General features: G+C 35.4%; 1 protein-coding gene across 2 annotated transcripts in view; it reads left to right on the forward strand.

Moving 5' to 3' along the window:
• Positions 1-16937, forward strand: part of ttll5 (tubulin tyrosine ligase-like family, member 5) — a 144169-nt gene that overhangs the window by 90127 nt on the left and 37105 nt on the right. For both annotated transcript variants that reach the window (XM_081394556.1, XM_081394557.1), the window contains exon 29: positions 12914-13082. In XM_081394556.1, the coding sequence (XP_081250682.1) occupies positions 12914-13082 (169 nt within the window). The remainder of the gene's footprint in view (positions 1-12913; positions 13083-16937) is intronic.

Below are 16937 nucleotides of genomic sequence, written 5' to 3' on the forward strand. Positions count from 1 at the left end.
AGGCCTAGCAAGGCACTGTTATCTTCTGTGCAATTCATCACACGCTTCCAATAGTCTTCCTCTGTCCTCCTCCTGACCACTCGGCCCTAACGTGAGCCTGGACCGGAGAAATGATCCCGCATCAGCAGCCAGAGACGTCTCCTCCTCAGTCACTCCCTGCTCATTCAGCATTTCTCTCCATCTCCTCCCTCTCGGTAGCAGGAACATACAAATGCTGGGCAATTTTAAGGGGGCATGAATTGAGAAGTAATTTTTTTCCTGATCGTTTGACATGTAAGCTGTCATTGTACAGTAAAAACATGGTATAAGTTTCAGAACTCAAACTTCTTGATAGTCCAAGAACAGCTTTTAATAAAAGCATTGCCAATTGACTCGTTTTGCTCTATTTTACTTTTTATTGCGTGATAAAGAGGAATACATCAGCACAAGACGGAGTAATGGTCTCTTTAGCCCCGCCCACTCACTTCTTATATGGACAGAGAGAATAACTACAACAGGATCACTGGACTGATTTAACATTACTTTCCAAAGGGGCCTAATGGTAGAAAACTGGCTGTTTATTTTTAAATATGTGAATGTCTCACTAGAGCATTATTTTGTTTGGTTCATTTCACTGTGGATTCTTTGGGAAACCATTCACAATTTGCAGAGGTGTCAAGTAACGAAGTACAAATACTTCGTTACCTTACTTAAGTAGAAATTTTGGGTATCTATACTTTACTGGAGTAATTATTTTTCAGACGACTTTTTACTTCTACTCCTTACATTTTCAGTATTGTAAATGTAAGGAGCAAAACAAAGCAGTATTGTAAATGTATTCTTTAAGGAGAACAAGAAAGTATTGCACTATTGCATTGCACTATGAGTGGAGTAAAGTTAAGTCTCTGTTAAACTGCCACCATGTCTTTATTAGTTATTTGTAACATTACAGAATTAATTAATTTACGTATTGTTAAGGTCAATATAGACTAAAAACCTTAATGCATTATCCTATTAATTTCCTGATTCCTCCGCTTATTTAGCTTATTTATTTAGAAAATTTATTTTCTATGGGCATATATACGGCTGAAACAGGTATAGCCTAGTGCATCATTCCAAATTTTTCAACATCAACATTTTAATATAATTATAGTCAAATATGGCCTTTAGAAAAATGTGTTTTTTTGAGGAGCTGGGGTAGTGCACTACATAGGCCCCTGTGGCGCCGCCTAAGCTTTTGTCCTTAATGGCATTTTTTTCCTTACATTACTTTTACTTTTATACTTTAAGTAGTTTTGAAACCAGTACTTTTATACTTTTACTTGAGTAAAAAGCTTGAGTTGATACTTCAACTTCTACAGAAGTCTTTTTAAACCCTAGTATCTATACTTCTACTTGAGTAATGAATGTGAATACTTTTGACACCTCTGACAATTTGACACAGGCTTTGTAACCTTACTGACACATTATTTAAAGTCACCCTGTAGTCAATAATTGTATCCCTTAAAACTTCGATCACCAAAATTACATATTTAAACATTTTTTCCTTGGAAAAAAAATTCTTTATGCCTTAAAATATCTTGAATGTAACTCGACACCCTTGCCTCATTTAGTATGCGCGGTTCAATGAATATGTAAATGAGCCCCGCCTCCACTCACTCCCTCAGCTCAGAGATCCACTGGTTGACGATCACACGTTGATCTGATTGGTTACAAGGTAGTTTGTGACGTCAGAAACACCAGCGATTTCAAAGCGTGTTTTTGAGACTGTCTTTGGTTCACTGCAGTTTTAAGGAGGAAATACTCAGCAATGGAGTCGACTTATGAACTTACACATGATTTGTCTTAAAGCAGATTAAAAACGCCACATACACATCTAAACAACATTAAACGCTTGATGTTCACCACAAGGGGACTTTAAAGGTGATGTTGTAAACGTGTTACATGTAAACCAAACCCAAACCTTAACTCTATACTGTAGATACATGTGGTTAATTAATTCTACTCAATACTTATTTGTGTAATTACAGGGTAACAACATCACCTTAAAGAAATGTTTAACTGTAAATTGATATGGACCTGATAGTAATAACGCAACGTGCAAGTAACCGTGTTAATTCTAATGTTAATTCTAATGTTTAATCTTTGATCAGTCATCAGTGATGTACAGTCAGAAGTTTTTTTTTTTTTTACAAAGTAAAGCAAGCCAGTGAGTTAATAGTCAAGTTCACATTTAAATTGTAAATTACATTTAATAAATGACCAAGCATTAAACCCTGTGGTAGCCCACATTGTAAAAAAAAAAAAAAAAAAAAAAAAAAAATCATATTATGCCAGTACACATCAAGCTTTTATTGCACAGGTGCTTTTCATACAAGAGAAGCACGTCCAAACCTAGACACGCAATCTAACTTAAATTTGAGGAATTCTCCATATTGACAAATGTTGATTAAGTGAAAGATTAAGACTAATGCAGGGCCGGAGTGGGGCCCCTTTTCAGCCCGGGAGTTTCAGGCCCAAGACCGGCCCACTTTTTCCATGGTGGAATTCCAAATTAGCACTTTTTCTAAATTGGATAAATGAAGCAACAGTTCAGCTCTTACTATTGTGTAGTTTGTATTAATACCATGGGTTAACAAATAATGTAAAAGTTAAATAATAATTCACTTAGACTTTATGAGAAGCAATTACGATTTCACACAATTCTGACTTTATATTTCGCAATTCTGACTTTATAACGCAACTTTATATCACAATTCTGACTCTATATCTTGCAGTTCTGACTTTATAAGCAACTGCAACTTTATTTCACACAATTCTGATTTTATATCTCACAATTCTGACTTTATATCTCACAATTCTGACTTTATAACACACAATTGCGACTTTATCACACAATTCTGACTTTATATCTCGCAATTCTGACTTTATAACACGCAATTGCGACTTTATTTCACACAATTCTGACTATACAGATGGTGGCCAACCAGAATGAGACTTTTACCGCCGCCGTTCCCGCGGCGGCAAAATTGGGATGTGTATTTGCTGCCTTTTACCGCTGAGTGGCGCTGTAATCACAGACTTCAAAAGTGTCAGTTTATTCTCTTTATGACGTAATCTGCCGCGGCAGTAATCTGAGCTGAGGTCACAGATAAATTCAAGATAAATATTGTGGTTAAACGAATTCAAATTCATTAAATTTAAACAAAGTAGACACACGTTAACATTGTGTGCCCAGTTTTTCTATAATTTAGAAAGGCTATGTCAATAGGTTACTTACTTCGTGTTATTTTAATGTGTTTGTAGATTTATTAACTGAAACATAACAGTGAAATAAATTAAAATAATTTACCGTAAAATTAAAACATTTTCAGGACTTGCAGTTACCCGATGTTAGTCAGTTTAAGCATTCTTTGTTATATTCAGAATTAAATAGGCTTACATGTTGTTATGATTATCATTTGAATTCTTTAATAAATAATCAACCACAATGCCTATTAGCCTACTGCCGCAGCAAAAATAAACCAGTCGAATTTCAAAGTCGTTCGCGCACAGCAGCAACTGCGGCATTTTAAAAGGTAAGTTTCCTATCTGTTTATAAAAAAAAAAAAAAATGTGGCGCAAGATCTTGTAAAAAAAAAATAAAATAAAAATGTTTTTCATTATTTGAACAAAAATGAGACTGATTGAATATGTAAAAATATAAACAAACAAAGCAGAGAATAAAACAAACTTTTAGGGAAAGAATATAGGCCTATTATGCTACAACAGAATTGGTTAACATTAACGAAAGCAAAATATGTAAAAATACATTTCAAACAATATAAAACAAAACAAATTCGTGGCCGAGTGGTAGGCTATAACGTTCAAATCCCGAACAAACATGGGCTACTTTTTTATTATTAATGCAGAAAGATTTGATAGTTCTAAAATATTGCTACACCATAGCCTATTGTTTTTTTCTCATAGCCTATTTTAAATATTTTATATTTATAAAATAAAATTACCATTAATTTCCATTTTACATTAGGGACAATTTTTATCCAACAGAATAGCTGAATTAACATCTGCATAATAATAATAATAATAATAAATAAATAAATAAACAAACAAACAGCACATGTCTTGTAAAAACACTTTTTAAAAATTTTTTCGACACATAATTTCGAGACAGTAAATTGCCAATGTTAAAAAAATATGACATATGACAAACTTTTAAAACAGAGAAAATAGTTTACCTAGGCTATTCAGATGATAGCTCTGTGGTCAATGCAATAACAATAGCCTCTCGAAGCTTCAAACGATCTGAGATCGAATCTCAGTGTAGCCGACAGTGTTTATGTTTTTCCGTTCTTGATGCTTAAATATGCATCTGTTTATTAAAGTCAATCATCTTGTTTAATTATCAATTGTACATTACAACATCAATTTGCTACATTCCAGTTGAGCCGCTGCAAAGACGACACATCAGATGAAGGAAGACTGTCAGCCGATTGCACCAGAAAATGAAGATGATGAAGCTCGTCTTTAATCTGCTAAATTATTTGTGTGTGTGTGTGAATCATTCACGAGATTGAGATGACTGACAGTTATACCCGGCCATAGCAACGGAAGACATTTTTCAAAACAGATCGAACAAATCAGAAAAATACTTTCAGTACAGTATTGCTTTCAATTAAAAAATAAACAATGAAAATGTAAAAGAAAAAGAAAATTAATTAAGTTTGAAAACCCATTGCACATTTCAAGGTATGAATAAAGTGTCAGGAAAGTTTATTTATTTAAACAGGGTTGCATCGATGCGATTTTATTCCCTTTGTGATGCAAAATAAGAAACACAGAATCTTATTCTTGCAACATTTTAAATTTCTATTGTCAAAGAAATTGCAGCTAAATTAAAAAATTAAAACGGTACAAAACGAAAAAAGTTCAAAGCAACATAAATTAAGAACAGGCGTTTTTCTTTGCCTTTCTGTATTTTTTTTGTAAGTTTGGTCTCCCTCACTGCGCGCGGCGGGTCTTTCTCGAAATTAAGCATTTCAGCGTAAAAAAAACACCATACAGCTGATAATACTGTATATGTCGCTGTGTGTCATCCACACAAATCACGAAAGAAAAAACTGTAACAAATAGCTTTTGTTCCTTCAAAGATACAACATGCCTTGCTGAATTCACCTCACAATAAAACGAGGTGGGTCGCGAATTAAAGAGCTCTGTATCTGCTAAATTGAAATTGTGTGTGGAAAACCTTTAAATACAATCAATAAAACTACAATATATAATTTAATAAGATATAGGGCCTACTGCACATAGGCTATGGACTTTTGGAGATTTTGAGATTAATCCTTAAAAGAGGATTTTGCCTTTGCTTGCTCAACAGGCTGGCTCCGACACTCTCCATATGAAAGAAGGAACATTAACACCTCTGTCCTGCACCCCCACGATAAAGCATCTATTGCCTTCTCCAAACCCCCCACAGGCTAGCTGAGTTTGCAAAACAAAACAAAGAGTTTGCCACTCGTCGTGGTGTGCCCAAACACGTAATTATAAACTTCAATATTTCATTCAAAACAATCTCAAGACGCTTTGTGACATTTTGAAAAGCCGTGGATGCATTACTGCCACTATGAACGCAACAGAATACTGGTTCTGATTTTATTGTTTGTCGTTTAAACGTCATATATATATATATATATATATATATATATATATATATATATATATATATATATATTTTTTTTTTTTTAACAGAACTGCTTTTGAAATTACCATTGGAATTATTATAGGCTACAGAAGTAAAGTCATTGTATAATATTTGCTCCTTAGTGTAAAATGGAAATGCATGGTGATTTTATTTTGTAAATAGACTATAAGCAAAAAAAAAAACTATGTTTTAGAACTAGACAAATCTCTCTGCGTCAACAATAGACTATAAAATGCATTAATAGGCTAATATAAAAAAATCAGTAGTCCTAGTAAGTTCGGGATTCGAACCCGTGTCATCTAAATGATCGTAACGTAAGTTCAACCACTCGGCCACGATTCACTCGATGCGACATGGCCTAACGTTCCAGTGTGTGTTCGCTCGCAGAGCGAGAAGTGCTCTTCATTCAAATGAACGCGCCGCCGCGTTTGTCGAACACTAATTCAACATGCCAGAATAAAACCTGGCTTTAGAACAATGCATAGCGCCACTCGTCGTGGTGTGCCAAAATTTTTACAATCATTTAGTTTAATTTATTTCAGTGTTAATGTTTGAGTTAAAAAATCCTCTACAAATTAAAGTAACACAAAGTCGGCTATAAGAGTCCTTTATAGGCTACTAAAAAGCAAAGGGCTTACAGTCTTAACATTTAGGCTACTTTGCTTAAATTCGATACATTTATTTTCAGTAGGGCCTAATAAATTTGTAGGGATGTAATTTCAGTATGCTTTACCAACGCTATGTATTCAATTAAAGTTCCAAGAGGTCTGGTATATTTCCTTCAGCTGACAAGTGCACAGCAAAAATCACACAACTTGTGTTTGCTGCGAACGCAAGTTATTTAAGGTGTCTCAACTGTACACAGTCTACCCTACAGTGTGAATTCGTTACAAGGTTTCATTTAATTAAATTAATGTGCAGCAATTTGTACAAATAGAGTCTATAGGCATATACTGTTGTAGCCATTAAATAATCTCATTTAGTATCATATTTGTTAAAATATTCTAATGTTATTTTTTTCCATCTATGTTGAATATGAAAAGTGAACAGCACGAGTAAGATAGGATGCATTATATCGAGAGATGGATATGGAGTGGGTCAGACATGATTTTGACCACTTCATTAAGTTTTGTTTAGTAGAAAACCTTTCTTTAAAGTGAATTTCGTTTTCTATAAATTGTATCTTAATTTTAATAAATTTTTCATCAACCCTTGCCTGGATTTAATAAGTAAGAGAAGCAAATATAACAGACACTAATCATGGAGGCGCCCGCGCGGTCACTTGCATTGCACGTCAGCTGGAGCGCATCTCATCCTCCTAACTTAACGAAACTCAGCGTATGCCTCACACAGACATGATAAATACATCAAATACACAAAGCTTGAAATGTCTTCAAACGAAATAATTCAAAACGAAAAGAAAAAGGCCACTCTCTGATTATGTTTTTATGTGCATTTCTCTCTAGGTGGGTTCACTACAAATATGGCGATCGTCAACTTCATCTTTGCAGTCGACACTGTCAGAAAACACTAGTTTATTGATAAAAATCAATGCACGCATCACCGGATAAATACACATCTTGCTTGTTGCTTGCACGCACACATATTATGTCGAAAAAACGAAATATTATGTTGAAATAACATTATTATTATTAATAATACATCTTTTAGAATATTTGATTAAATGCTGATTGTTGCGCTTGTTCAATTTAATTAAATTAAAACTTTAATTGTGATAAATAAAATAATTGAAAATTAAATATTTAGTGGCCAAGTTTTGCTAATTTATTATATAGGCTATTATATGCCTATTGCCTATATTAAGTAGGTCATATTAAGACAAGGCATATATTAAGTTATTTTAGCTGTTATGAGAAAAATAAATCTAAGGAAATCTAAAATCTAAATCTAAAAAAAAAAATCTAACGCCAATTCAACATGCCAGAATAAAACCTGATTTTTGAACAATGCGTAACGCCACTCGGCCTGGTGTGCCAAAACACTACATTTTAAACTTCAATGTTTAATTCAAAACAATCTCAAAACGCGTTGTGACATTTTTTTTAAGCAGCCTAGCCTACATACATTAAGGGCATTGAAACCAGGATCTTAAAACGCGTTCCGCGTAATCTCTCAAAAATTATGCCACACTACTCCATGTTTTTTTTTTTTAAGGACTGCTTTTGAAATCACTATAAATTACTATGCAATTGTATCGCTCACGAGAGCTCTTCATTTATCTATGCCTCAATAGAATAGTAAAAATATTCAGCGTCATTGCTCCTAATATCGTCTCTATTTTTTACTTTTGATTCTATTTTTTCAGTTCTAAAATTGATTCTATCTTTGGTTCTATTCTGTTGTAGCCTAATAGGCCTATTTATATATATGAAAAATATGCCTATTAGGCTTAGGGTTTTATATTTAACCCACTTACATTTTAAAATACGGCAATTGCTGCTGTTTTGCACAATGTCCCTTTGCGCCACCTGGCGGTCATTTCGGGAACGACTTTGAAATGCGGCTGGTTTATTTTTGCCGCGGTGATTTCGCCGCGGCAGCTGGCGCGGCGGTAATAGGCATTCTGGTTGTCCACCATCTGTATATCTTGCAGTTCTGACTTTATAAGCAATTGCGACTTTATTTCACACAATTCTGAATTTATAACACACAATTGCGACTTTATATCACACAATTCTGACTATATATCTTGCAGTTCTGACTTTATAACACACAATTGCGACTTTATTTCACACAATTCTGACTATATATCTTGCAGTTCTGACTTAATAAGCAATTGCGACTTTATTTCACGCAGTTCTGACTTTATATCTTGCAATTCTGACTTTATAATACACAATTGCGACTTTATATCACGCAATTCTGACTTTATATCTCGCAATTCTGACTTTATAGGAAGCAATTGCGACTTTATTTCACACAATTCTGAATTTATATCTCGCAATTCTGAATTTATATCTCGCAATTCTGACTTTATAACACACAATTGCGACTTTATATCACGCAATTCTGACTTTATATCTTGCAATTCTGAGAAATGAGGTCAGAATTGCGAGATGTAAACTCGCAATTGTGAGATAAAAAGTCGCAATTATCTTTTAAAATGTTTTATTCTGTGGCTTAAAAAAAGCTTCCATACCTCCTGGCCTCTTCCTCCCATCCATCCTCCCTGACGCGTACCGTTACGGTAGGGCTGGCCCAGCTATCGGTAGGCGCCGGCGGTGCTGCGGTAGCCTACCTGAGAAAACGTTTTGGAAAAGACAGACTATGGACCCAACCAACTCTATAGGAGGGGAGGGGAGAACTCCCTCACATGGTACAACCCATGCAGAGTCTGCGCGCTGCGGTGTCAGAATGTGAAACGTGTGTAGCCTATGTAACTAACGTGACATTGAAATGTGAAGAAAAAACAAAACAAAAAAAAAGTTCCTCGACCGGCCCAAAAGTGAAGCGGCCCACCGGGAATTCTCCCGATTCTCCCGATTACCCACTCCGGGCCTGGACTAATGTACAATGATCACAATGCAAGTCAAGCACATTGCGTGTATGTGAGCTGTTTTTCAGTGGGATTTGACTGTTAGATTCATAGATACAGTAGTTTCTGTGCTGAGAGCAGCAACACCAGATCAGATGATTCAGACTGACCTCTGTTAACACAGGAGTAGCAAAATAGTGATTTTACTGCTGAAAGAAAGGTTTTTTTATACACACATGTTGAATTTAAGAGGTTGAGAGACTAAAAATAGTTGTAAGGGATACAATGCTGCCCTCATTTTAATAAAAGCTTTTTATTCAGCTTAATTGGACCCAGATGGCTTGGGGTTCACAGGACTTTCCTCTGTTTGGCGAGTGAGAAATTCCACCCCGGGATAACAGTGTTGTGTTAATGAGTGAACGCGGACGCCAGGGGCACGGCACACACACACTGCAAGCATGCGTCACACACACATCTCACTGCGTTTAATGCACTGTTCCCTGAAATGATGCATTATTGTATGGCGCTAATAGCATTCTGAGAGCAGACCTTTCTCCGTATGGGGTTCATTAATGTGTGACCTCATGATTTTATATGCTGAAGAGAAGTCGAGCATTTTCAACAAAATATTTTAATATATATTACAAAAAAAAAAAAGAAATCACTAGTAGTTTGTGTTATTAGTAGTGCTAGGCAACAATTAAAGGATTAGTTCACCTCAAAATGAAAATGAACATTTCCTGATAATTTACTCACCCCAATGCCATCCAAGATGTTCATGTCTTTCTTTCTTCAGTGGAAAAGAAATTAATTTTTTTGAGGAAAACATTTCAGGATTTTTCTCCACACAATGGACTTCAACGGTAACCAAACTGTTGAAGTCCAAATCAATGCAGTTTCAAAGGGCTCTGAAGAGCTTCAAAGGGCTCTGCACGATCCCAGCTGAGGAATAGGGTCTTATCTAGCGAAACGATCGGTCACTTTCTAAAAAAAATATAAATGTATATACTTTTTAACCACAATTGTTCGTCTTGTGCTGGTCTGCGACGCGCCAGGCATTACGTAATCACGCTGGAAAGGTCACGCTGGACGTAGCGGTCTCCTCCATCTGCCTAAGGTCTTTATCTGTGTACTCCGGTTCAAAAAGGTAGGGTAGGGCGAAAAACTCCATCTCATTTTCTCCTCCAACTTCAAAATCGTCCCACATCATTGTTTTTACCCTTTTGTTAAAGGGCTTTTGTATTAGTCTTCGCATGTTCGCTTTATAAACAATGGGGCGGTACTCCCGCCTACGTCCAGCGTGACCTTTCCAGCGTGATTACGAAATGCCTGGAGCGTCGCAGACCAGCACAAGATGAACAATTGTGGATAAAAAGTATGTACATTTTTATTTTATTTAGAAAGTGACCGATCGTTTCGCTAGATAAGACCCTATTCCTCAGCTGGGATCGTGCAGAGCCCTTTGAAGCTCTTCAGAGCCCTTTGAAACTGCATTGATTTGGACTTCAACAGTTTGGTTACCGTTGAAGTCCATTGTGTGGAGAAAAATCCTGAAATGTTTTCCTCAAAAAACTTAATTTCTTTTCCACTGAAGAAAGAAAGACATGAACATCTTGGATGGCATTGGGGTGAGTAAATTATCAGGAAATTTTCATTTTGAGGTGAACTAATCCTTTAATCGCATCCGAAATAAAAGTTTGTGTTTACATAATATATGTGTGTGTACTGTGTCTATAATTATTTTGTATATATAAATACACACACATATGCAAGTATATATTTAAGAAATATTTGCACGTGCATATACTGTATATATTTTTATATATAATTTAGATTATATATAAATATAAATATTTGATATATAAATAACAAGTTTTTCTTAAATATATACATGCATGTGTGTATTTATATATACAAAATAATTATACACAGTACACACACATATATTATGTAAACACAAACTTTTATTTTAATAGTTTACTATTAATCGTCGCACAGCACTAATTATTATTATTAGTTCCTGAGAGATTAGAACGGTGTCTGGCTTGCACTGCCATATCATCATGTCTGAGAGTTAGTGCATGCATACGACTGACAGTAATGAAGAAGTTCCTCAGTGTTATTCTGGCAGTTCACTCTTATTGTTTATTGTGGAAAGCATGTTTGCTCTTCTAGAAGTGAAGCAGATGATGAGATGTGGAAGGTCTGTTTGGAAGCTGATGTTCGGTTGACGTGGAGGTTAGTGTTATAGATGTGGTGAGGTGGAGGTCTTTGAGCTTCTGTCATGGGTCACCAATTGTTTTTCCAACACACAAACTGTTATGAGAAATGAGAATTGCATGGGTGGATGGTTCTTTTCACATGACTCTGTGATCCCGAGTGTCTTCGGCTGGCTCTACTGTTCTCATGTAGCCTGTTGCACAAGAGCTGCTTATACTGATGTTATTTCCAGAATAATTCACTTCTGTATTTACATTCACATTTATATGTTTAGAAGATGCTATTGTTCAAGGCAACTTGCGAACGAGGAATGCAGCGACATAAGTGGTTCATACTATGGTGAATGGCTCCAGGATTGCTTTGAAAAGCACACATGTTTGATTTTGAGTCTGATAGCGTATACTCTAAGTATTCTCAAAGTATTTTTCTTTGGTACATGTGGATCGAACCAGAATATTTTGTCTATGAAAAGCTATGGAAATCTACAGATAACGTATTATATTTGCTCACTAAATCAGTGAGTGTTTAGCTTTTATTTTATATGTGCCATGAAGAAATTTGGTTAGATTCTTTACATTACACATTATTTTATTCATACATAAGTTGATAAGTATGGAAGCTTGTTTCCGTCACAGAAAAAAAAAAAAAAAACATTTTAGAAGATAATTGCGACTTTTTATTAGTTAATTTACATCTCGCAATTTTGACTTTTTTCTCCCAATTGTGTTATAAAGTCAGAATTGTGAGATATAAGCTTGCAATTGTGAGAACAAAAGTCAGAACCGCAAGTTTATTTCTCACAAATGCGATTTTATATCACGCAATTCTGAGAAAAAAAGAAATGTGTTCTTTATAAGTTCTTTAAACTTTATTTGTTTAGTTTAGTTTTGAGCACAATATACTTTCGTTTTTTTTTTTTTTTTTCAGAAAACAAAATGTAATATCTTAAGTAATTTTGATTCTCATGTAAATATATCTTGATTTACGAATAAATAATTTTTTATATATATATATATATATATATATATATATTATATATATATATATTCCTTGACATAACATAATAAACACATGGTTGAGAAATAAATAAATATTTTATGTATATATATATATATATATATATATATATATATATATATATATATATATATATATATATATATATATATATATATTCCTTGACATAACATAATAAACACGTGGTTGATAATTCATTGTGATTATTTTGTTATTATTGTTATTATTATCATTGTGTTATTAGCCTATCATTCCATTATAGTCAGATCTAACAGCGTTTGTTATGTTTTTTCCTTATTTCCTCGCCATTGACAAAATTTTCCATAATTTATGACACAACAGTTTTAATCTGTTTCATGGCCTTTTAGTTAGCAGCTACATTAATAGCATGTTTCAATAAACCGATGTTTTCTCTAGTCAGGCCTGCTGGGACACTGAAATGCTTCTGGACTAGTTTCCTCCTCACATGTCGTGATGATTGCGCTGTTTCTCTTCAGGCTCAGAGCTGCGTGTGAAGCCGAGTCTGTGTGTGATGGAGATCCGGTCAGAGCTCAGAAGCAGTCATCGGCCTCGGGAAGTTACCAGCTCCAGTTCGCCATCCAACAGCTGCAGAAGCAGAAGCTGCGATCCAGACAACTGCTCGACCAGAGCCGCTCACGCCACCAGGTGCACTCACACACAACCTCAAGTCTATAGTGTTTCTTTAGCGTTCAGTCTATAGTGTTTCTTTAGGGTTTAGTCTATAGTGTTTAGTTTATAGTCTATAGGACTATAATGCATTAAGAGCTCACTCAAGTATTGGGGAGCTAAACCATTTAGTGCTTTTAAGTAATGTTTACAATGTTTAATGTTTAATAGGCAGCCAGTGCAGTTTTGACAGAACTGGGCTAATTTGGTCATACTTCCTGGTTCTGGTAAGAACTCGAGCTGCTGCGTTTTGAACTAGCTGTAGTTTGTTTATTAAGCGTGCAGGGCAACCACCCAGTAGAGCATTACAATAATCTAGCCTTGATGTCATGAACACATTAACTAATTGTTCCGCATTTGTCAATGAAAGCATATGGCGTAATTTAGATATATTTTTAAGATGGAAAAATGCAGTTTTACAGATACTAGACACGTGACTTTCAAATGAAAGATTGTTATCAAAGAGCACACCCAGGTTCCTAACCAACGACGAGGACTTAACAGAGCAGCCATCAAGTGTTAGACAGTATTCTAGGTTAGTACATGCGGAGGTTTTTGGTCCAATCAGTAGAATTCATTCAGAGTTTTTAACCCTCTGAGGTCGACAAACGCGCCGGCGCGTTTTGCTGGATTTTCTCCACATTGTAGCACTTTAAACTTAAATTTCTCCGTCATTTATGGTCATACAGAAAAAATAAATATAAAAAAAGAATCTGTGGTATTTCTACTTTTGTATGTGTCCACTTCCAATCAAATCAAAACATTGTGCTTTTGTAAAATAAAGAAAATAAACAGTGTGTGCGTTCTGCCTCTCCGTCGCGGTGAACTTTTTTTTCTTGAGCACGTCTATAAACTGAAACAAAACTCAGCGAATACTTGTTACACATTTATGAGCCATACACCTTTATAAACATTTAAGTGTGTACTTTTAAATGATCGGATTCAAAACGAAAACAAATATTCTCTGTTTAAGTAATTTGTATAAAACCAACAAGATTTCCAGCTTCTCAAACGCTTCCTAATTATTTTTAATTCGGCCACGCCCACTCGCGCAAAATATATTCACATGCAAATCTCCACATGGAACGCGATCGCCCTCATTACCTCAACAACAAAACACTTCACTTCACTTTTCGTCGAGTTTGAAAGACGTGCCTGAGCTTACATTGGATTTACATCAGAAGAAGAAGAACGATATTTGAAGACAAGAAAGATAAGGTAAGAAATTCTTACATATTAGTTTGCTATTGTTGCATAAATTTCACATTGCAGTTGAACTGTTGCTAGATATATGGTGAATATTATAATATTTAGACCCGTGTTTACTGTTACTGTGTTTGTGGATATCTGCTCAAACGTAGATAGGCTATGTATATGGTAGGCCTAACCATAATGTTTTATATTTGATCGCAATCGCGTTTTAATGTATCATATTTTTGATCGCGATCGCGTTTTAATGTATCATATTTTTGATCGCGATCGCGTTTGAATGTATCATATTTTGGAAAAGCAAAACGCTCCAAACGGCTTCATGTTTTTACTATTATCTCATTTCATATCATCATAACGAATGGAAACATTTGAAGTAACATGATAATCAATATATTTTTCTCTAGCTTAGTTGTTACTGAAATCTTTTTGAAAATATATATAGGCTGCTATATTGTTATTATTTTATGCAGCACTGCGCATAGCCTATACCTACAAGGCACAACAAACCTGGTGTTCATTATATATTGTTGGAAACATTTGTGTGAGTGTGTGTGTGTATTCTGTGAATTTTAAAAAGCAATTTTAACAAGAAAAATCTAAAATGTATTCCCAAAATCGTGCAGGCCTTTCTCTTGATATCAGTATGTTCACTTTTTTTTTTTTCAGGGCCCAGATGCCACTGAGTCCTGCTGACTTCAACATTCACAGTACATGTCTCTGTACATGAACATGGTAAAGTGAAAATCAAACACCTTAGAAAATGAAAGGTATGTACAATGTTTTTAGGAATGGCACAAAGGTCTCTTTCTTCAATAAGTGCTTTTTTGTTGTGTATCTTTAGATTATGTTGTGTTGTAAATAAATCCAAACAATTTTAAAAGCCATTCTTTTTTAAATCTCCTCATTCTTTGTGCAAGGTTGGTCAGAATGATGGGCCCTGATAAGCTCCTAATAGGGCCATTAGGGAGGTTCTTTGTCTTTCTCAGGTGTGGAAAGCTTTCATATTAATGAGGTGATCCGCCCCTTCGCATATTGCTTTCTAACACAAAACACGTCGTAAAATTTTTAAATCAATATATTGTCTTCTCTGAATGAGCAGTCAGGGTGATTCTCACATAGTTTTAGAGCAAATATTCTAGGCTACGTGATACAATTTTCAAAAGTCTTGTGAAGAAATAATCAGTATGGGTTTCATGACCTTATTTCAGTGAGAATTTATTTTTGTATTTTCACAAACCACGCATAAATGTCATTATCTCAAAACTACAAACTTTTACATACATGCTGCTGATATATTATTGTAGCAGAGTTTGTGCTGAATACAGTGTAATTAGACTTTAGCCATGAAAATGTCACAAGTAACAGAAATAACCACAAATGTCAGAGCATGTCAGAACACCTCCAGGGCCCAGAAAACAGCTCAGACCTCAGAGGGTTAAAATTACTTTGAGAGTTTGAAATTACTAGTCATCCAAATTTTTATATCAGCTATGCATTCCGTTAATTTCTTGAATTGGCAAGTTTCGTCGGGGCGCGAAGAAATATAGAGCTGAGTATCATCGGCATAACAGTGAAAACTCATTCCATGCTTCCTAATGATAGCTCTCAAGGGTAGTATGTACAGAGTGAACAGCAGCGGTCCTAGTACTGAGCCTTGTGGTACATAATACTGAACTTGTGATCGATAAGACATCTCTTCATTTACTGCTACAAACTGATAACGGTCTGATAAGTATGATTAAAACTATGCTAATGCAATTCCACTAATGCCAACATAATTTTTAAGGATAAAGGACCCGAAATAATCAGTGACTCTTATATCTTTTCAGTTTCTTCATTGGAATTGAGTCCATATGAAATGCGATCCTCTCATGTTTCTCTTTCAGCTGTGCATTTCACACTTACATCAGATCCTGTAAACATCACGTCTTCTGACTTTGCATGACTGCATGCACATTTATAATAGTGTCGCAATTCAGCTACACTGATGTCACTGTTCTGTGTCTCTAATTAATGCAATTGGAGATTTGTTTTTCTTGGCACAAGTTGATTGTGTTCTGCAGGGGATTATGGGAAAACGATCCCCACCCCCACAGACCTTTCTTGACGGAGATCTCCTCTTCCCTGGCACTATGAAGCAATCAGTCCTCAGTCTCCAGAGGGCTTCATTAAGCCACGAGACCCTCAGAGGAGGCGTCCATCATAGGCCTTAAACTGAATGAAATGGGCAGATGAGTGAAGAGTGTGTGTTAGTGTGTATGGTCATCTGTGTGTAAGTTTGTATGGTTTATGAGTCAGTCCTGTATCAGTGGATACTCCCCACACCTCCCCATGAAGCACTGCTCTTCCTCTGAGACTCAACCAAGCCACATTCACTCCTACTGACACATTCAAACATGTTTTCATCGGAAATGTACAACAATCTGAATTTGAGAAAACTCAAAAACTTGAGGCAACAAGCTTCAGGATTTTGACTTAAATAATGGAAATGTTGTTGTATCAACTTGAAATCTCTGATGACATGTTTACTGGTGCGAGGGCGAGGCAACCTGTCACTCACATTAGATCCACCAATAGCAAACCACAACCTTCATCCAATCAATTCCCTATTGACAAAACCGA

Source organism: Scardinius erythrophthalmus, assembly GCF_964197995.2.
Source record: "Scardinius erythrophthalmus genome assembly, chromosome: 19".
NCBI lineage: Eukaryota > Metazoa > Chordata > Actinopteri > Cypriniformes > Leuciscidae > Scardinius > Scardinius erythrophthalmus.